General features: G+C 31.9%; 1 protein-coding gene across 4 annotated transcripts in view; it reads left to right on the forward strand.

Moving 5' to 3' along the window:
• Nucleotides 1–22,486, forward strand: part of alpha-Catr (alpha-catenin related) — a 169,292-nt gene that overhangs the window by 99,974 nt on the left and 46,832 nt on the right. For all 4 annotated transcript variants that reach the window (XM_076407739.1, XM_076407738.1, XM_076407741.1 and 1 more), the window contains exon 2: nt 17,184–17,364. In XM_076407739.1, the coding sequence (XP_076263854.1) occupies nt 17,184–17,364 (181 nt within the window). The remainder of the gene's footprint in view (nt 1–17,183; nt 17,365–22,486) is intronic.

A 22,486-nucleotide genomic window follows, 5' to 3' on the forward strand; every position in this document is an offset into this window, starting at 1 on the left:
AGGAGGACCTTTGAGGCCAGGAGGGACGTTGACATTCACCGATTGAGTCTTGTTTGTATAAGGTGGTTAAAGCCGAATTAACTTATTACTATTAGATGTCTACCGATCTCAGTTAAACAAACTGAATGACGTGTTGTAGCAAAAAAAGGTCAGCAATAACTTGCATGACGACTGTTGACTATATTTAGCAAGAAGATTAATAATCACTTAATATTCAACTGAATTTGCTGCATCTGACTGCATCATGAGAGGCTTACAGGTAATGGACAAAATAATATGAGCACCTAATTTATACATAATATTTAGTTAGTAATAAGGTTTTGAAGAACCATTTACTTTTAAAGCAGTTGCTTTATTACATAATATATTAGTAGATTTTTGACTGCGTTTGGACTATATATGTGTGAGTTCTACCTATATTTGAGACCTTCTTCGATGCTCGTGAATGCAACTTCTGCGATTCACTATTTGACGTCACTATGTTCATTTTCTAAAGGCCTTTATTACTCACAATTGAACTTCAATTTGACTTAAATGAAATCAAAACATTAACATAATTTAAATTATAAGCCCTTAGAGGTTTCTTCGACGTAATAATAATTCGGTAATAATAAGAGGTACCGTCAGTAATGAATATTCTTAAAATGGGCGTTGAATATAATAAACATTAATTTACCGAACGTGATCAACGGTGCCACACATAATTTCAACAATATCTTCTGGTGGGATTTTCAAACGATTAATAGCCGTTATTTTCTTGGCATATTAACTTATTATTGAGGATATCCAAATATTCTTTGCAGTAATCCGTCCAGTGGTATAAACTACAGGACCAGCTGAATCCCACAATATTGCCTCCCAAATCATAACGGAACCAATTATAAAGCAGATCGAATTATAATTCTTTTAGGAGTAATCTATGCATAAATTATGTCGCTTGTAGGAAACAATGTTCTTTCTTTCGCAGTTTAGCGCTGGCTTCCATTATAAAGGGTTTCGAAATCGCAGCTCTTTCATAAATGTCAGCTTTGTGGAGCACTCGCTGTACTGATTTTGTCGAAACAGTATTACTAAAGTGCCATTTGCAAATCCTTCTTAATGTTTTGCCACTATTTCTTCATTTGTGATCTTTTACCATATTTTCTGTATGTTCTACCAATATGTGCTACCAGAAACTGAAAAGGGCTACCAGAAACTGAAACTGAAAATGCCAACTCCTCCTATAAAATGTGAGGATGGGAACTGCGCTGAGATAATCAGGAGAAGGCACAAGACTTACAGACTACCTCGAGAGTATATTTTAACCCTATATTGTGGATGACGCTAAATACTTGCCTTGTTGAAGAATAATATTAGCGCGAAGAAGGTTCGTGATTTCGCTCTTATTACTGACAAAATATTAAACGATCTTCCAAGAAAAAAAAAAGATTAATTAAGATCATCAACATAACAAATACTCCATTGAAACCATAATATGTACCACAACTGTGCAAGGTGGCTGAAATAATTATGATCCCTAAACCAGGAAAGCTAAATCATGACACAGCGTCATATCGGCTGATATCAACTATTGTTGACAATGTCCAAATTATTTTAAAAACTTATACTGAAAAGGATAAAACTACCATTGACGAAAAGCATCTTCATCAATTAATCAATTCATAAATTCATCAAAATTCAGGAAAGAATGTCACGATCACAGTCTGTCATAGAATAATCATTAGAAGAAAAGAAAGTTTATTTTGCAATATTTTTAAATTCAGCAACAGCTTTCAATAAAGTTTGCCTAAAGTAAGATTAAAATGCTTCTTCCTGAGCATCTCAGTCATAGTTTCAGGGTTATATATAACTGACCGATACTTCAGAGTCAAATAAGAAGATGTCTATTCTAAGTTGAGGAAAATACAAGCAGCTGTGCCACAGCGAAGTGTATTGGGATCAATTCTTTTTCAGCGGTACATTTGGAAATTGCCTACATTCAGTGAAAATATTGTTGCTACATTTGCAGATTACGCTGCAATCCTAGCGATTGGAGATAACACTGAATCAACCGAAAAATTACAGATAGCTATTGCCGAAATATAATGCTGCCCAGAAAAAGGCTTCAGGAAAAAGGATTAAATGAAAAATTAAAAAGGATTGAATGAAAATATATCATGATTTCACCAAAAAAAATTGGAGCATCAATATAGTAAAGCCCGTATATATAAATCAACAAGTAGTCCCATATGATAATATAGCTAAATTCTTTGGGATATGCCTTGATGTTAAACTCATGTGGAATCTACATGGTGAGAAAAAATGTAAAGAATTGAAGGTGAAGTACAAAAAAATGTACTAGTTATTGCGTAGATATTCAGCTCTTTAACTACATAATTAGCTTTTATTTTACCAACAAATACTGAATCCAGTGTAGTCCAGTGTAGTATGGTGTTAAACTCTGGGATATACCAACCAAAGCAATATAAATATCATACAAATATTGCAAAACAGATTATGTTATATATCAGAACTAGAACTATGCTGAAAGACATCACATCAATATTGAGGCTCTCCAGCTCCTAGATAATGATGGTTTAGTCAGATGAGAACAAAACTCTTTAATCTAGTTCAGTGAAGTTGTAAATAAAACTCAGAATACATTAAAAACAGTGACATAGATGTTAAGCCTAAAGTATTTATCAGAGAACAAATAGTTTGTAATTTTTAACCGTAGCAGATTGGAATGTAAACTGGTCAATCCACACAGCTTGTATTATTTACACGGAAGCAATGCCGCCTACATACAAGATGTACTCTATTGTATAGTGTTCATATTATTTTATCTATGCTATGCATTTAAATACTTAATATATTATGTAAATATTACGCATAGTTGGTGACAATTTATATATTAATAGGCAAAAATGTCGCTTCCCTTTTTGAGGGAATGGGAATTTGGAAAAGTTTGTACGTTTAAAGTTTATATCGATAAAGAAATTTTAGCCTAAATATTTTTTTTGTAAAGTGGGCTACAAATAATTAAATTCCAATAAAACGAAATAAGTTTAAATGAAGCAATCAGAAATAGCCGCCAGATCGGTGATACGAAATATATTAACAAATATTTTAGGCTCTGGTCGAGGCGCGTAATTTTGAAAATCAAAATTTGCTAATATTGAACCCCAAAATGTCGCCAGGCAATTTTGAATCGAAAGACAAATTCCTAACTTTTATATTTGAAACAAAAATTAAACGTAAAGAGAGTGAAAAATATTACGAACGAACTGCAATTTTTTTCAATAACTTATATATTATTATATATTTTGTGTTATTTTCGGTTATTCCCGTATTGTTGGAAATACTAAAGAGTTACGGACATGTACTACTTCATTTATTATTCTATATTTATTTTTATAAATAAAGGAACATCATTTATACTTATATTTGATGCTCTGAATTTGTTACAGTTCTCAAAATAATCTTACTTATGATACTTTGTTATAATGTTTAGTGGTGTAGTGACTTAAACATACCAATATTTTGTTTGCTATTGAAACTTAATGGAAATTAGATTCTTAAATTTGATTAATGAAACAAATTTGGCAAAATTAATTTTTTTTATTCAACAATTTTATTTCCCTTCAAGAGTGATATACTGGCTATAGCGACCATCAAACTTTTCGATACCATTTTTGTAGTACGATTTGTCCTTTGCTTCAAAATAGGTCTCAGTTGCATCGATTACCTCTTCATTCGACGAAAATTTCTTCCCAGCGAGCATTCTTTTGAGATATAAGAACAGGAAATAGTCGCTGGGGGCTAGATCTGGAGAAGACGGTGGATGGATGGAATTTTGCCATCGCTTTCATTGACACAGTGCATTGTCTTGGTGAAGCATCACCTTCTTTTTCTTCAAATGCGGGCTTTTTTCGCCGATTTTGTCTTTCAAACGGTCAAATAACGCTATGTAATAGTCGCTGTTTGACTGGTCCTTACTTTTTCAAGGTAGTCAATGAAAATTATTCCATGCGTATCCCAAAATACAGACGCCATAACCTTGCCAGTCGACTGTTGCGTTTTCCCACGTTTTGGAGCGGGCTTATCGTGTGCACTCCACTCGGATGACTGTCAGTTGGACTTCGGAGTGAAATGATGGAGCCATGTTTCATCCATTGTCACGATGCAAAAACACGGGTTTATTGCGCTTGATCATCTTCAAACACTACTCCGAATCATCAACTCGTCGTTGTTTTTGGTCAAAAGTGAGCTCGCGCGGCACCCACTTTGCCCAGAGCTTTCTCATACCCAAATATTCGTAAATGATATGATGTACACGTTCAGTTGATATCTTTAGAGTGTCTGCTATTTTATTCAGATTCAATTTACGGTCATTCAAAATCATTTTGTACCTATTTTGGGCGTCTTCTGCGTTTAAAATATTCGGTGCTCATTTCATCATGTCTAAACTTAACACACCAATCCTTGATGGTTGATTTTCTTGGAGCAGTGTCCGGAAATTCGGCATCAAGCCAAGTTTTTGCTTCAACTGTATTTTTCTCTTCAAAAAGCAATATTTATCAACACGCGAAAGTCTTTTTATCCATTTTTGTCATAATAACAAAAGTTGCTTCACTCAAAATGCTATAATTCTGTGATCTAACTAATGACCCAACAGCTGTCAAATTTATATACGCATCTTTTTTCGCATCGCAAGTTTTACTATCATATTATTTTTAATTTATTCCCTTTATTCTGCTATGGGAGAATCAGGACCAACTTAATAAAGTGTGGTCGAATTTCGACTACAGGGCGACCACTAGTGTAAATAATTGATGCCTTATTACTAAATTCATGTATCTTCAGCGTAAAACCAGATTATTTCAATACAAAATATTTTACCCAGCAATACCCGGGATCGTTTCTCCCCGGAAGCCTATCCTCCATTGTATTCTGTTTATGCACCAGCGAATTTTTCGACGTTTTCGTTGGGAAGGCGGAGAGTTTTGTCTCGTTCGAAAGGAACAAACGGGCCCGCAGTTCCTTTTCAGCGCCGCCTCGCGCCATTGTACCATCCAGCTCTAATTGATAGTGATGCGTACGCAGCCAGACAAGCAGTGTTTTGTGCTTTTGTGCGAAGTTGTCGAGTCGAGAGACTAAAACCGCCAGGATTAATTATTCGGTCCTCGGTTCAGTCATTTACGCGAGACAAATGATCAACGTGATAGTTTTTTTTTCGCCCGCTTAGAAATTAGAACACCCTTCAGTTGCCGGTGTGTCATCACTCATTCTTCCTCGACCAACAGTTCCCGACCGTCCGGTCCATGATTAATTAATCTCTTTATCCCGTATCGTCTTTTAATTTATCTATCAATATAATTATTGTTAATTTATTATTACTAGTGATCGACCTGTGGTCGAAATTAGACCACAATTAATTAAGTTAATCATGCTTCTTTCAGTCTAAGATTAAAGGGATTAATTTAAAACTGATATGGTACTAATACTTGCTTTCACAGTATTTGCATTTTAAGATCTGAAATTTATTTTATATATAACATTAATTAAAATAGTACATGCTTCTTTCAGTCTAAGATTAAAGGGATTAATTTAAAACTGATATGGTACTAATACTTGCTTTCACAGTATTTGCATTTTAAGATCTGAAATTTATTTTATATATAACATTAATTAAAATAGTACATGCTTTTATATTAAAATATTTGCAGACTATCTCAAAAGGTAACACTTACTAAACTTTTGTATATGATATTTAATTAAATTTAATTTTCATTAAGTTTTAATATTTAAAAAAGTATTAATAAGTATTTATTACTACCACTATCACTGAATATTTTAACAAAGTACCATAAGTAACATTATTTTCAGAACTGTAACAACTTCAGAGCACTTAATATTAACTTAAACTTAAACTTAATACATAATCTTTATGTACTTTTATGTTGTAAACATAAGTATGGAGTAATAAACGAAGTAACATGTTTGAATTTTAAAACAGAAAGTATATGAATAAGCCAATTTTGAAATTGATATTGGACTCTAGCATGTATTTCAAATTAATAACTAACATAATTAGCGCCGGCTTGGTGGCGCAGTGATAAAGGCGACAGGTAGTTCTTCTGCTATTGCAATAGACACGGATTCGAATCCCGTTGGTCATTATGTTAGTGATTGCCTTTAGGCAAGAGTTAAATCCGACAAGGAAAAATGATCCCAACCACGCCAGTAACCAGACTGGGTAACACCGGATGTCTTCTCAAATGTTATCCAAAATCGGCCACGTTTAATGCCGAGGACCGTGGTTTGGAGCCCACGTTAAACAGTAGGCCCAATACAGATTTACCCTAGTAGGTAAAAAGGAGACTCTAAAAATGTATATAATAAAGAATATAAAGAGGCAATTTATTTTTTATAATTTGGAAGTGTATACTAAAGAAATGTAGTTACAATAATTAAATTAACTATTGGCATTTCAAAACTTAGGTCTATTATTTGCTCACTTATTCGACTCGTCGATCTCGACCTTATAGATAGCTCATCTTTAATTTGTCTACTATGGCTTTCCTTTATATATTGTTTTCTACTTTGTTTTGTGTACCACGCGGGAACTAGCAACTCACGAAGAGATGAGGAATTAAGATTATATGAAGCTATTTTGTAACTATAAAACATTCATTTTTACTCGTGATGCACAAATTAACGTATTTATTACGCTGCAATATTAGGTTAGTGAGTTGTTAAGAAATTTATTTACTAAAGCAACCTGAAATGAATCAGAAGTCAATAGCACTGAAATTTGCAGAAAAATCTTAATAACCTTTAGAATTATCTCTAGTACAATGATAATAACGGGTGGGGCAAAAACCACTATTTTAATTGCGCGCCATCTTGGTTATGTGAGGTTTAGCTCAGTTTCACTTTATTGTGTTGTGTAGACGTCCAAATTTTATTATGGATAAATATACGCCACAAGAACGAGCAGAAATAGTAGTAACAATATTTATTGAAAATAATCGTTCCATTATTGCCATTCAGCGGACATTGCGTCAAAAACTGACATCTGACGTCTCGTAACACTGAAAACGTGGCTCTGGTGCGCGATAGTGTTGCAGAGTCTCCAGAAACATTAATTCGGAGACGTGGTTTCCATTTACATATTTCCTTACGCAGTTTGAGGCTAATTTTGAAAACTGATTAGAAAATGTTACCGTACAAAATTCAATTATTCCAAAAATTGCTACCGAGAAATCCTAATCAACGAGTTGAGTACAGTAGTGCAATCCTAAGGCTGTCTGGTGAAATTTCTTTTCTACATCTTTTTTACTAAGATTTTTCGTCTAAATTGATAATGAGCGATGAAGCCCATTTTCTTCTCAGTGGCCACGTCAATAAACAGAACAGTCGGTTTTGGGGAACACAGAATCTTCAATTGCAATGCTGAAAATGCTGAATCATTGGTCCCATTTTTTTTGAAAATAAGCAAGGTATTGTAGTTACTGTTACTGCTGAACGGTACCAAGATACGATTCGAAATTTTCTTGTGTCTGAAATGGAACAGCAAGGACTAGAAGACATGTGGTTTCAGCAAGATAAGGCGACAGCACACATAGTTCGTTTAACAATTCATTTATTGAATGATGTTTTTCCATGAAGACTAAGTTCGCGAAGTGGCGATTTAGCATGAATAACCAAATTTCCGGATTTAACAGCACCAGACTTTATATTATGGGTTTTTTTTAAATCAAAAGATTATGTGAATAAGCCCCAAACGATTCAACATCTTAAAGCCAATATTCGTCACGAAATTGAAGAAATTCAGCCTCAGATGTATATAATGATCCTATCAGATGTATATGAGAGATGTATCCTCAGCAGGATATCATGAAAAATACCTTAAAGAGAGTCGAAGGTTTCATAGCGAATCGCAGTCACTATTTAGCCGATATAATTTTTCAATCATAATGAAAATAAATGTAAATACAAGATAAACTTTTTGTGATAAACTAAAATCTAAAATGGTATTACGTGAGTAGTTGTACTATATTCATTCATATCAACATTTTCTGACGGCATTTTACAGGAAAACACTCTGAGATTTTGATTTAATTAAAAAAAAATTGAAAATTATGCATCCCTAGTTGATTTATGTACAACATAATAATTTACTGTTGTTTCGATTGTAATTTTTTTCCAGATTGCTTGATTTTGGCGTGTTCCCTTTTGAATTTACTAATTTACTTAAAATTACTTAAAATTTTTTTCTCAATATAAGCTTTCAACGAGCCAAAGTTTACGCCTCTTGGTACCCCTGTTTTCCTCAAGAAGGGAGGTAAAATTTTCGCTAAGCCTAATGTGTGTCCTTGTATCTTGGTAGAGCCGATATATAGCCCCTTCAATCAAATGCTGAATTTGCATCATGTAAATTTATGGCGTCAAAACGTCGCAATGTTGGCGCATCAACTTTGAAATATAGTTTATTTTGGCTTTGACATAAAATAAAATTCTAATATAAGTAAAATATAAACAAATATATAAACCAAAAATACTGTTAACAAATATAATTTAATTTAAAATTATAGTACATCTAACGCATATATTATTGAAGTACTTAAAACTACAATGTACTTAACTACATGTAAGTACTTAAAACTACATGTAGTACTTATGTAGTAGTATCCTTTGGAGACCTAATTTACCTAGTTAATAATTGTACATCCAAGTAATGCATTTTATTTTCATTAGAGAGCATATTTACGTTTAGTCCTTATTGATGTCAAGTCTTTTTGATGTTACTGTATTCTTAGTCCATTCCTTTACTACCTGTGTACATTTTTCTTCTTACAATTATATTTAGTCACTACATTCTTCCTAGCGCATTTGTCATATTCGCAAATCAGCATTCATTCTCTCCTCAAACATTTTAATCAAATTATAATCACACTCACAATAATACATTGTAATCTATTAAACAATTGTTCATCAATCCATATTCATCAGTTCTGCTTTAAACTTGCCCCTAAACTGTTAATGAATTATTAAGAAATATGACAAAACTTAATGAGATGCTGTTGTAAATTTTATCATATTCCGTAAACGTCTTGTTTACATTATTTTTTGAGCTTTTTGCCTAGAGTAGCCAAATGTTCAATTTTAAAATACCCATCTCTGGCCTAGATTTATATGCTTTCAAAACTTTACTATTTTAAATGCAATGTCTGGAACTTCCATTTGTACATTCTCTTCGTAGATTATATTTGCACCTTTTAACATATCTCAAAGAGCAGTATATCTTTAATTTTCCTATGGACACCTTCGAGATCTACCATTTCTCTGAAATAATTGACTCTTTCTTTTTGGTTAATCCAATATTATATTGTTTTTAATTTCGATTAATTAAGATTTTAGCCGCATTTTTGTGTTTATATTAATATTTCAAGTGCAACTGCAATATGCTAAAATGCTTCCAATAAAACCATAGCCACAAGTGAATATTTAAGAGTATCAATCTCTCTAGCTTATTTTAATGCCTTATCGTTATTTTGTTCCTGCTTATATTGTATAGTTTTGTAGAAATTTGAAAACAGAGTCAACCAGTACTAACACAATTCGATATCATTCTCTTTTTAACCGGGGTTAATGCAAATTAGTAAAATAAGAAGGAGAAATCCGTTTTGAGCTTAAAACGAATTTAGCAACGAAGAAAGTGAATTTAACAGTACATTCGACGTCATCTACGACGTGCGTTGGCTATTTGTATTTTTTCCTTTTTATTTAATTTTAGGTTTTGCTTCATTAATCTGTCTAAGAGTACTATTTAAAATTTTAGTTCTGTCATAACTTAATTAACCACATTTTAAAAGTATTGAATTCTATTTAGGTTGTTGTTGATAAAATTTTAAAAATATCCAAAAATTAAGTTTTTTCTTTGTATACACAAAATTACTTACTTTATATTACAAATGTGTAATACTGACTTGTCGATTTAATATATAGTCAGTTTAACAACTGTAAGTAGTCAGTAAAACAACCCAATGTTGGCGCAATAACTCTGAGTTTTAGTTCGTTTTCGCTCTCACATAACAAAATTCTAATCTAAATGAAATAATGAAACAAAAATTTGCTAATATTATTTATTTTAACATTATAGTAGATCTAATGCATATATTATCGAAGGATTTAAAATTACAAATAATTATACAGTCGAAATAGTTTGTACGTTAGGATTGCGTCTTTATTATATTTACATTAAACTTTTTTCCACACCACCAATGAGGTAGTGTTCTAGGCACGTTTTTTTTTATGTAGTAGTATTCTCTGGAGGCCTAATCTGCCTAATTAATAGTTGTGTATTCAAGTACTGTGTTTTACTTTCATTAGAGGGCATCTTACGTTTTGTTCTTTTTTTCTTCGGTACAATGTTTCCTTGTAAAGTTATTTTGTTATAATTATATTTCTCGTTAGTTTGTTCTGTTACTACTTGTATATGTCTTTCTTGTATCATCGAAAATTTTTCCTGTATACGTAAATTTAGATTTAATCACTGCATTTTCCCTAATGTATTTGCCATATCTCCAAATCAGTTAGTATTCTTTCCCTCCTCACACATTTCAATCAAATCGTCCTATTATATTATAGTATATTTTAAACAATTACACACACACACATACATATATATATACATATATATATATATATATATATATATATATATATATATATATATATATATATATATATATATATATATATATATATATATATATATATCTATACACATAAATCTTTCACACTCTACAATACGATTTCCTACAGTTATCATATAGTAATTATATACTCACCTATAGTTGTTACCACTCTCATCGCCCTGCCCTGGAAAAAGCATTGCACCATAATCCCATATTCAAAAAGTTTCATTCAAGTTTATAAATAACCTGTTAATTTCCAATCCATCTAATATTTGCTTATTATTTCACCATTTTTCAATTTCTTTTATTTTTATTATTTAATTAATATATTGTTTACTAGTCGTTTCCGTCTATCCTACAATTTGTCTTTATGACAACTTAAATCTAGGTATATAACTAGAAGGACCCATCGGCTCTAGCTCAGTCTCTCGTGAAATAATGTTTATACATGACACTGCTGATTTTTTAATACATGCACCTCACTACACAAGATCAGATATATTTTGATTCTTTTGAGTCTGTGTCCTGTTCTGGTGGTATCTAGTAGTTGTAATATTTCAATATTCGTGTGAGAATAGAGTCTTTCCTCATGCCCCCTTGCAATTCTCTTGATTTCTTGACTGACTGTGGGTATCTGAAGGTCTCGATGTAGGTAATCAGCCCTATAGTATTTGGGTGCACCCACAATACCTTTCAGGACTTTGTGCTGAAAAATTGGTATATTATTTATGTTACTCTTTGCAGAACATCCCCATAATTGAACTCCGTGTCCATATAGGTTTTAGTAATTTCTTATATAATAGCAATTTATGATGTACTGATAATTGTGATTTTCTTCCAATTAGCCAGTACATTTTCCTATATTTCAATTCCAGTTCTTTTCTTTTCTTCTTTATATGTTCCTTCCAGCGAAGTTTTACATCGAGATTCATTCCGAGATATTTAGCGTTGTTGCTATATGGAATGATAGTGTTATTTAATGTTATGGGTGCTCGTACGGTCTGTTTATAGGTGAACTCCACGTGTACAGATTTACTTTCATTAATTCTTATTTTCCAAGCTTATTTATATTGTCACTTGCCTATTGTAATTTTCGTGAGGCTTCTTCACTATTGTTTCCGACAGCTATAATCGCAGTATCATCAGCAAATGTAGCCATCGTAATATTTTCCGTTTGTGGTATATCACAAGTGTAGAGTAGATAAAGAATTGGTCCCAGAACAGTTCCTTGTGGTACACGTGCTTTAGCTTCTTTTATTGATGAGTAAGGTTCTTCTTGTATGACTCTAAATATTTTGGTTGTAATGTATGATTTTAATAATTCATTGTATTGTTTTGGTAGCATTTTCTGTAGTTTATGAATAAGGCCTTCATGCCTAACCTTATCGAAAGCTTGTGCTACATCAAAAAATACAGCTGAGCATACTTTTTTACTTTCGTAGGCTTTTTAAATAACATCTGTTATTGTGTGGACCTGGTCAATTGTTGAGTGCTTGTTAATAAACCCAAACTGGTGTGTTGGTATTAGGTTTTTTCTCTCTATGAATTTGTCAATTTCTGATTCAATGTGTTTGATCGAGTTCATCCAAACTGAAGGTGTTGATGAAATGACTAATGAAACCTAATCAATTGTTATTTCAAAGTTTACCCTTTTCCATCAACCTATTGACTAAACGCTATTTTTATTATTGCCATGAGTGGCCCAGTTACATCCAATATTACTTAACATTGTATGTTATACATTCTTCAAATAGCTGCATACCTTTAAGTTTTTTATGGGTACTTTTCAGACTAACATTTTCCTCTCAAATAATTGTATTATATTATGGTTATATTGAAAAAATACTTCATTTTTAATATACTTCATATATTTGATCTCTGATAGAGCTAACATCAAGCTAATCTTGATCCGTCACCCGTTTCGTACGATGAAGGTTTCTTTTCGATTAATCCATGATTATATTGTTTATTTTCTGAGACATTTTCGTCACAATGTCCATCCTAATATTCAGTGCAGCTGCAATACGCAAAAATATTGTCATTAAAAACCGCAACATCTTAATATTTAACAGTACAAATGCTTACTTCTCTAAAAAATATTACTGGCCTCCGTTATCTGGTTTCTGTTTAAAGTAACTGATTAGGGACATAATTTGATCTGTGTAGCTTCGGCATTTTCAATCACAGTAAAAATAAGCAGCGATTTGAAATTTATCAAAACAAGAAAAGTATTATTATAACTAATATTTTGATGAATTTTGACGTTTGACAAACGGACGACTTTCTTAGGCTGATTTGGCTACATTTTCTTGGAACTTATCAGACAGCATTAGATCTCTTTTAACCAGAATAACATGAGAAGGAAAATATTGTCTTACTCTAAAACGAATCTGAAAATTGCGGAAGGCTCATTAAGGAATACATTAAACATATTGATGACGTGAGTTGTTTTGAATACATCTAAACTTCCAAATGTTTTTTACTTTAACAGCGATATTGCATGTAACAATACTTGGCAAACTTAAATTTATGTACGTTGTTTAGAGCGTAACATCGAAATTGGAATCCAACACTGGATACTTTGATTTTATTAACACGGTTGGTAACAGTTTTTTAATTCTCCGTTTGTAATATAGTTTTTGTATTAAAAATAACGTGTTATGAGGAATAATAGTAGAAATATTGTGATACCTGATCCGTTTCAATTTCAATACCAATTGTATATTATAAGGGGGTGCGGGATGGTCGGAAGTGAAATAAATGCCTTAACCGACACCTGCACGTTTTCTCTTTCGGTCTTATTGGATTAGTCGGCTGCTTGTTCTCGCAGTGCGCGGGAAAACTTTTACGGCTTCGGAAGTCGCTGGGCTCCAGGCTTATACCTAATATCTGCTTTACGAATAGGGCTTATATAGAATGAGTGTCTAGGCTCCAGTTTACTTGAGAATTTATGCATTTATTCATATATATATATATATATATATATATATATATATATATTATATTATATATAAGTTATAAGTAAAATGTGAAAGGGTTTCGAAAACAAAAAAAATATTTAAGAAAGCTATTTTATTTAACGGAAAGAAAAGGTGACGGATTGAACGCCAATACAAAGGAACGCTAACGGCAATAAACTGCTGAATTATTGAGGACTGTCCGACGTCTATTTTTAAATATCTCACTCGTAAAACAATTTGAAACTGATGGCCTTCAGATCACAGTACTAGTCGTAAAATGTAACAACTCCTTCCTAAGAAAAAGACCACAGGGGTGAAATTAGTCGTTGTCTCATCTGCGCAATTTATAGTTTGCCTTTGAAGATCTGCAAAATGGTTTTACTTAAATTTCCATAGTATTTCTCTATGGTAATGGAATGGACTACTTACTAGGAGCTACTTACTATAATCCGCCTTTGGTGGCTGTTCATCTGGAACTGCAAGCTTCTCTCGAAATTCCAGTAAAATATGTTAGTTCATAGCAAGTTCAATCCGTCTTTGGTAGCCCTATACCTTGAACTGTGGTGTATGTGCCGGGAATCTACGGACTAGTGGTGCTTTTTCATTGCTTAAATGTTTCTTCCAAGTAAGAACTATTCCTAGTTTATGGCTAGTCTTTGAGTACCTTCAATTCACCTTGTTTGGCCTTACAGGTTCAGCTGCGATATTTTTTCCCGAAGTCCACTTAGTTATACCAAAGAATGTTTCGAGTAACTGCGGAACGATTGCCAATCCAAGGTCAACCTGTCTTATTTTCTTGATAATTAATTTGATTCCGATTAATTGAATTATTTCAAACGAGAACGGCCTTATAACTTCTTGGATTTTACTGAGTGCGTCAGTTATAAAATGTGAAGGAGTTTAGGAAACAAAAACTATTAATATCCTTAAAAAACTATATTATTTTACAGATACGAAGCGACACTGACGGTAAAAATCATAGGTAAAATCATCGTGATGTCTCTGAACAGATGGCCCTCAGTGCAGTCGGTATCCAGGGTAGTACTACTGGTATATAACTTGTAATACAATGTTATCAATTTAAAATGGAAGAAAATTCTCAACGGGGTTCAAGACGTATACTTGAACTATTCTTCTTGACTTAAAAAAATTAAAGCAAAGCAAATGTCAGAAATATATTATGACAATGAACATTAAGATGAACAAAATACACCGGTATATATGAAAATAAATATATTTATTTTAAAAGAGATGTTTGCTTTACGATGAGGTATCGAGGAATATATTTTACACGTTCCAAAAGCGTCGTTTTGTATTTCAGGCCAAAGGTAGATGGTGTAGGTAATTTGACAGAACCACTTATGGGTCGCTAACAATATATATGATACATTCATATGATATATCAGTTGTCTTGTCCCAAATCAAAATGGAGTTTTCAAGATTTGTGGTAGTTTTCATCATTATCGACAATACTAGACACAACATATTTTTTAACAAAAAATATGAACCGACTACAAAAAATAAATAAGAAACTCACTAAAAATTAAAAAATAATCAAACATAGATTTTTAACATAAAAAAAAACCTATGTACCTAATAATCATAAGTATCATAATAAAATTATTTAACCTATCTACTACACGTATTTTATATTCTACTATATACACACAATTTAGCTTAATACCTACCTAAACCTGTTTATCTATTTACAATATTATTTTAACTACTACCAAATGACTACTTTGAAGTCGGCGCCGAAGCCAAACAGTTATATTAATTTAGATTTGTTTTATTGGTAATTTAATTTTTTGTATATGTCACAAAATTATATTATTATTTTTGTATAAGGAATGCTTCAGGCCCCAGTATCCGCTAACTAGCCTAGGTGATTTAGTAAATGTTCTAACTAAACAACAAAAAGACACATTAGTACTTAAAAAGCAAACTGAATGGCTTTTCCACCGAACGACTTTCGATTTTCCGTTACAACAATTACATATATAACAGCAATAATATTATACACAAACATCTGATTATTTGAAATAAAACATATGTGAAAATATTGTACGCGCCTTTGAAATTTGAGCATTTCCCTCGATTCCCCCCTTTCCCCCCAACAGATATTTTGGTTCCAATCGGACCACCTCAGAAGAGCACTCTTGTGTTTATTTGACGGAGAAATCGGCAAACATACATTTAAAAAATATATACAGCTGAACATAGAACCTCCTCCTTTTTCGATTTTCGAAGTCGTTTAAAAATACAATGTTCGGACAGTCTCAAATCTAAATAGAGCTGTAAAAATTATGCATCATATTATTAAATTTTACTCAAAATTAGAGAAGAGGAATATAAATGTAATTATTTTCATTTAAATTGTTAGATAGTTTTATCTTTTGTTATCTTGTTATCTTTTTAAAGATTAAAGGAACAATTGGGCTATATAAATATCCAAAGAACATGTGTTATGTGACTGCTATATATTTAGTTAGTTAGTTGGAAAATTTGATTAAAATTTAAGCCTTTGTTGACATTGCAAGATTGGAACGGCACTATTTATTTTGTCTCTCCATATCCAGGAAGTAATATTACAGGGCTTTTCTATTATTCACAAATCAAAATTGGTAGAGTTGAGAGTATATTCGAATTTGGGAAGCCTTGAAGGAATCTCTAGTCTCTGGATTACTGGAATTTGCAGAAACCCTGCTAGTTGAGTTTTATTATAAGAATTTTTTTATGTTTTTGAATATGATAATGAAAATATTTTTCCATATTTCTGGCAATATGTTATTTGCATCCAAAGAATGATGTTAGTTTGTCAATGTTCCAGTCATCGATGCTTTTTTTAGCATTTTGAAACTGCTTAACCACCAAGTCATTCTGTACTGATCTGAACAAGTGGTGCTTACATGGGTATATGTGTTGTAAGTACGCTGGGTGTGGCAGAGTCTCTCATTTGAGCTGCAACATTTAAGCTAGCGTTGTCATACTAAATACCCACCGTATACCAATGTAAGACTTTATAGCCTTTAATATCCTGTTTCAGTGTCAACGTGGATTGCTCTCTTGGCCTGTGAATCTTTGCACTTGGTATTGTTGTATGAGATCGATTTTTAATTTCCAGCTAAAATGAGCCAAAGAAATCTTTTTTTACCCAACAATCACGATTTTGAAACTGTTCCAAATTCCAATTTCAGTTAATTCTTGTCGTAACTATTTTCCATCCTCTTTGATCTTTAAAATTGTTTATAAATTTTCAGAATCAGTTGATTTTTAAACTAATAAAGTTTCTGATAGTTCTTTGAAAGTTTGAGCTTGCGTTTCATGTAATAAGTGTTGCAATTCATTATCTTCGAACGTTTTGGTTATCCAGGTCGCTGAAATTGCTAAAATTGAAATTGTCTACTGCGATATAGTAGAGCAAAATCATTATTTGAAAATTGTAATATTAAAATTGTTATTTTATTATTTTTATTTAAGTTAATTCTTTTGATGTTTTAGTCTTAGGTGTTCTTTAATAGATATTTATTTTTTTCAGATTTCTTCGTTAGTTGAACACAGTACTGCTGGTTCTCTTCGACCTTCAGCTGTAGCTCGTGTAGGGCAAGCAGTTAACTTAGCCGTTGAACGATTCGTCACTGTCGGAGAGACCATAGCCGATGACTACTCAGAGGTACGACAAGGCATGTATGAGGCCTGCAAAGAGGCAAGACAGGCAGGTAAGATTTATTAAAGACAGCCTATTTAAATTTATTTTGCACATACGTCATCTAATTTTTGACGTCAAAACGTTGCATTGTTGCCTCATCAACTCTGAGTTTTAGTTGAGTTTGGCTTTGACATACAACAAAACTCTAGTTTAAATAAAATAATGAGACAAAATTGTTATCAAACATATATAATTTATTTTAACATTATAGTATTTCTAATGCGTATATTATCGAATGACTTAAAATTACAGTTAAGAACACAGGTATAATAATTTGTAGGTTAGAGTTGTTTTATTATATTTACATAGAAGTCTTGAACCACCCATGGGGTAGAGTTCCAAGCGCGTTTTTTTATGTAATGGTATCCCTCTGAACGCCTAATCCATCTAATTAACAATTTTATATCAAATTGTCATTAGAGAGTATATTAACCTTTTTACGTTTAGTTCTTGTTTTCTTCGCTGGTGTGTTTACTTGTCAAGTTATCAGTTACCTGTGTACATTATTCTTGATAAAATTAATCATTGAATTCTGCGTAATGCATTTATCATATCTACAAAACAGTTAGTATTCATTCTCTCCTCATACATTCTAAACTAATACTCATGTTTAATTCTGAACAATTACAATCATATCTATGCACATAAATCTTTCACACCTTACAATATACACCTTTAGTTGTTGTACCACTCTCATCACTCTGTCTGAGGAATTTCCAGCATTGCACAGCATTATTACATAACCTGAAAGTTTGCTTTAGTCACTGTCACTTTCCGAGTCGCTGTTCAAGTCAGTCACCAAACTATTAATTTGCAATTTGTGTAAAACATATTCACGATTCCACCATTTATCAATTTCGGCCTCTATATGTTTTATCGAGTTCATTGAAACCGAAGGTGTTCTTGCTGGAATATCCTTCTCTAACAGCATGTCTATTATAATAATTCTTTTCTACCCCCCATATTATCTCGATTGGATTGAATATAGAGGGATAGGGAGGAAGCCATAATACTATGTGAACATATTGTTTAGCCATCTGATTTACTATATATCTTTTTTCTGGCTTATTTCTAATAAAAGTTGAAGTGTGCAATGTTATCAATATATGAAATGCAATGACATTTCATTTATATTTACCTAGTAATAATTTGATATAATTCAGTTTTTAGCATAGTATATGAAAACTTCATGTTTTGAAAGCCATTCCTTCATTACAGCCTTTGTTGATGCTATTGTTGAGATTTTTTCCACCAATGTACTATGATATGGTGCTTTGTCCATAATAATAACTGATGGTTCCTCCAGGTTCTTTAACAATTGATTTTCAACAACAACAAAACATGTTGTGGTTCATTTCTTCATGGTAGTCGCCCTTGGACTTGGAGGAAAACACTAATTCTGCACCAGGAATAAAACCATTGTTAAGGGAATCATGCAGGGATGAATAACAATATATCTGCAATTAATTATTAATAAATATTATGACCAATAAAACCTAATCAAATTCTGTTGCAATTTTTACGGTTTTCCATCAATTCTTGTTGTCTTTACACGTTTCTCGGTCTGACCTGGTTCAATCTTTAGACAATTTAAATCCTATGCCCCGTAAAAGTGTAGGAATGGAATTTCTTACATCTCTCAAAAAGCTGCATGTGCCTGACTTTTTTTGTATACATTCCAGATTAACAATTTTCTCTGAAATAAATTAAATTATGTTTATATTGACAAAATAGTTTGTGTACTCACTGTTCTTATACATTTCGCATATGTGTTCTCGAATAGAACCAATATCAAGATGGGCAAAATTCGTCACCCACTTCGTATGTAGACGGGTTTTCTTGGTTGAATCTAACATAATGTTATTCATTTTGTAAGCGATGTTAGTCACAGTAAACACATTAATATTCAGCGCAGCAGCAACACGCGAAAAAATAAAATAAAATTGCTACAACTTATAATATTTAATATCATCAACATTTATCTTTCTAACGAAATGTACAAAAGGGGGCCTGGATTATCATTTTGTGATCCTGACTATCTATTTTTTCGGCATTTACAAACAAAGTCATATGATATATTAGGCAGCGATTTAACATTTATCAAAATAATTAAAGCGGTAAAATAACGTTTGCCGGTTTATAACCTGCAATAATTATTACTAATATTTTGAATAATTTTTTTCTACGTTTGACAACCGGACGACTTTAAAAGGCTAGTTCAGTTTCAGGTTCGAACTTATCAGACAGTATTAAGTCTCTTTTTAACTAGAATAAAATGAGAAGGAAAACATTGTCTGATTCTGAAACCAATTGACAGGTTGAGACAGGCAATACATTAACCATCTTGATGACGTAAGTACAACAGAACTTTGAATAGACTATACATTTTATAACAGAGCAACTTGTGTTATCTCGCGTATAAATCTAAAATCTTCAACATATGCGTATTTTTATGATATGGACAAAGCAACATATATTTTCGTTAGAAATCATAGGAATCGAAAGTTATATAAAAGTCAATACGCTACCATTTATACAATACTAAGTTCTTAGTAATCTCGATAATCTTCATTAACCTGTGTTTATTTGGAAGCAAATGTATAAACATTTTTAAAATGACAAAATATCGCAACAGGATCAACTATCCGACCTTTTTCCATGTATGACATGGCTTAAATTTACTGCAGATTATTGTGATAATGAACTCTCTTTAATTGAAAATTACAGTAAAACATAATAACAATTCTATTTAAAAGTTGCTGAAAAATCTATAACATTACTATATTCTATAATCGTATATGCTCTACTTTTACATATTAAAATATTTTTGCGCAAAAGATGCATATGTAATTTTTTTATTGTTGTGAAGTTGTTTTGGAAGCAATGGTGGGTTTAATCCAATTTGTCCGTGTAAACTGTAATTGTGTAATAAATTTTAGTAGTGACTATTAAGTAAATGAATAGTTATATAATAGAATTCCAACTTCACTACAGCATAACTAAGCTTCGTCGAACTTTACCTTCATTATTCTTTAAGGTTTGTATTTGAAGATTGCCATTGGTGTTATTTTGATATGTTGAAAACGAAAATAATACGGAAAATATTCCACGACGTCAGGAATTGATTTTTTGCACCAATATTGAAGGTTTGATTAATGCATTTAAGATCCAATAGGATACAATAAAACGGATTCATCAAAAATTAACCCTAAGAAAGTTCCGCTTCATAACAGCAGTTCTGTGTTTCAAAGAAACCTACTAGAATATACTTTTAATTGCTTGAGTTGGTTATTGGCAAATTAAAATATGAAGACTATGTTTGGCAGATATTTTAAAATATTGTACATGTTGCTAGGAAAATCAGCTGGGTTTACCAAATTTTATTTTGCCTGCTTGCTTTGCTTTTTGTATCTGACCAAAAAGAGTTGACTGCCAAGAGAACATAAATTAGTATCTCGACATAAACTTGTTTGATTACCACTGCACATAAAGTTGGGATTGTCGAAACAATTTGTAAAATATCTTCCTAAAGACGGAGATTGCTTTAAATACGCGGTAAGTTTTCGAAGGAATGTGCTTTCGCCGGACCAGACTGATAGATGGCTGGTAAATAATATAATAATTTCAAGTATATTTTCTTAATTTTAATGTAATAGTTCCTAAATATAAGTTCTCCAAGTTGCCGAGAGACGTGTCGCTCAATGACAAAAATTAGTTCGGATTGAGCGCACCCAAAACCATAAAAATTACTTATTGTTATTAACACCAAGTTAAATAATAATAACTAAATATGTAGTAGGAAGAAACTGATTACTTATTGATTACTTACCATACTTGTTTGGGGTTGGCTAATAATTTTCAGTCTCGGCAATAATTAAAAACTATTGATATTTAAAATATTTAAAATAATACACTGATAGGGGGATCATAACTCTTACTAATTGTTTGCTTTTCGTCGTATTTCCTTTCCATTTGTTTCCGACTAAAAGCAGTGAGAGACAAAAATAAAAATAATTTGATATGATCTTGACAAATCGATTTCTTTTTCTATTTTTAATTGCTAATTACCAATTAACAAAACAATTCAACAAACATTTTTGTCATGTTTATGTTTTATTTATAATTGTGTAATTGTTTTTTTATTCAGTGAAGTAAGTAAATTTTTACGCTTAGTACAATCTTAATTTACAATTAATTTATTACTATTTTTCCTATGTTCTTGGTTTAATTAACAAGCAAGACGAGTGCAAGAAAATACATCAGTATGTATTCCTCAATTATAAAATTATAATTATTTATTAATTATTAAGTTATAGCTATAGCTTACACTAAATGTATACACTTTATATAAGTTCGTATGGTTTTCTTCGTTTCAATCTCGTGACATCCTGCGCGCTGTCCAGCAGTTGTATTGCTTCCTCGTTAGTATGATTTAGTAATCTTCTTTCGTGTTTCAAGGCGAACTCCTGCACAACTTCGTAAATCCATTTGATTTCCAGGTCATCGTGCAGTTCTTCATTGGTTACATAGCGATAGGCATTGGTAATCAATCGAAGAACCTTGTTTTGACAGCGCTGTTTTAATTGATTTGAATTTTTAGTGCAACCCCATATTTGCACCCCATAGGTCCAAATTGGCTTTATAATTGTATTATAGATCAACCTCTTTGATTTTAGATCAAGTTGGGAGTATCTTCCGACTAACCAGTATAGTTGTTTTATTTTGGTTCTAATATGTTTTGCTTTTTATTTAACGTGACGATAAATTAAATGTATTTTTTATAGATTTTTCCTTAAAAAGCACATAAGAGAGAAGACAAATATCTCATAATTATATAATTTTATTAATGCAATCAATTTAAAATAATTAAATTATAAATGTATAATAATAATAATATAAAACATTTACTAATTCGTATTATCTCTGTGAGGTGAACTCTAACCCGCCTGACCCAATTTGCACACAAATATTTTCAGTGTAACATCTTGAAAAATACTTGCGAAAATTGTTGGCAGTTTCTCGGCTCTTCTTGTTTTTATTTCAACTTGTGTCGGTTGTTTTCCCGCTGGAAATTTATTCGTTTGTTTGTGCGCTATTTATCCAGGCTTGGTTTTCCACCAGCCAACGCTAAC

The sequence above is a fragment of the Rhynchophorus ferrugineus genome, unplaced genomic scaffold (genome assembly GCF_030347505.1).
Source record: "Rhynchophorus ferrugineus isolate W39M unplaced genomic scaffold, kcgeb_rfMv2 rfM6, whole genome shotgun sequence".
Classification (NCBI taxonomy): Eukaryota; Metazoa; Arthropoda; class Insecta; order Coleoptera; family Curculionidae; genus Rhynchophorus; species Rhynchophorus ferrugineus.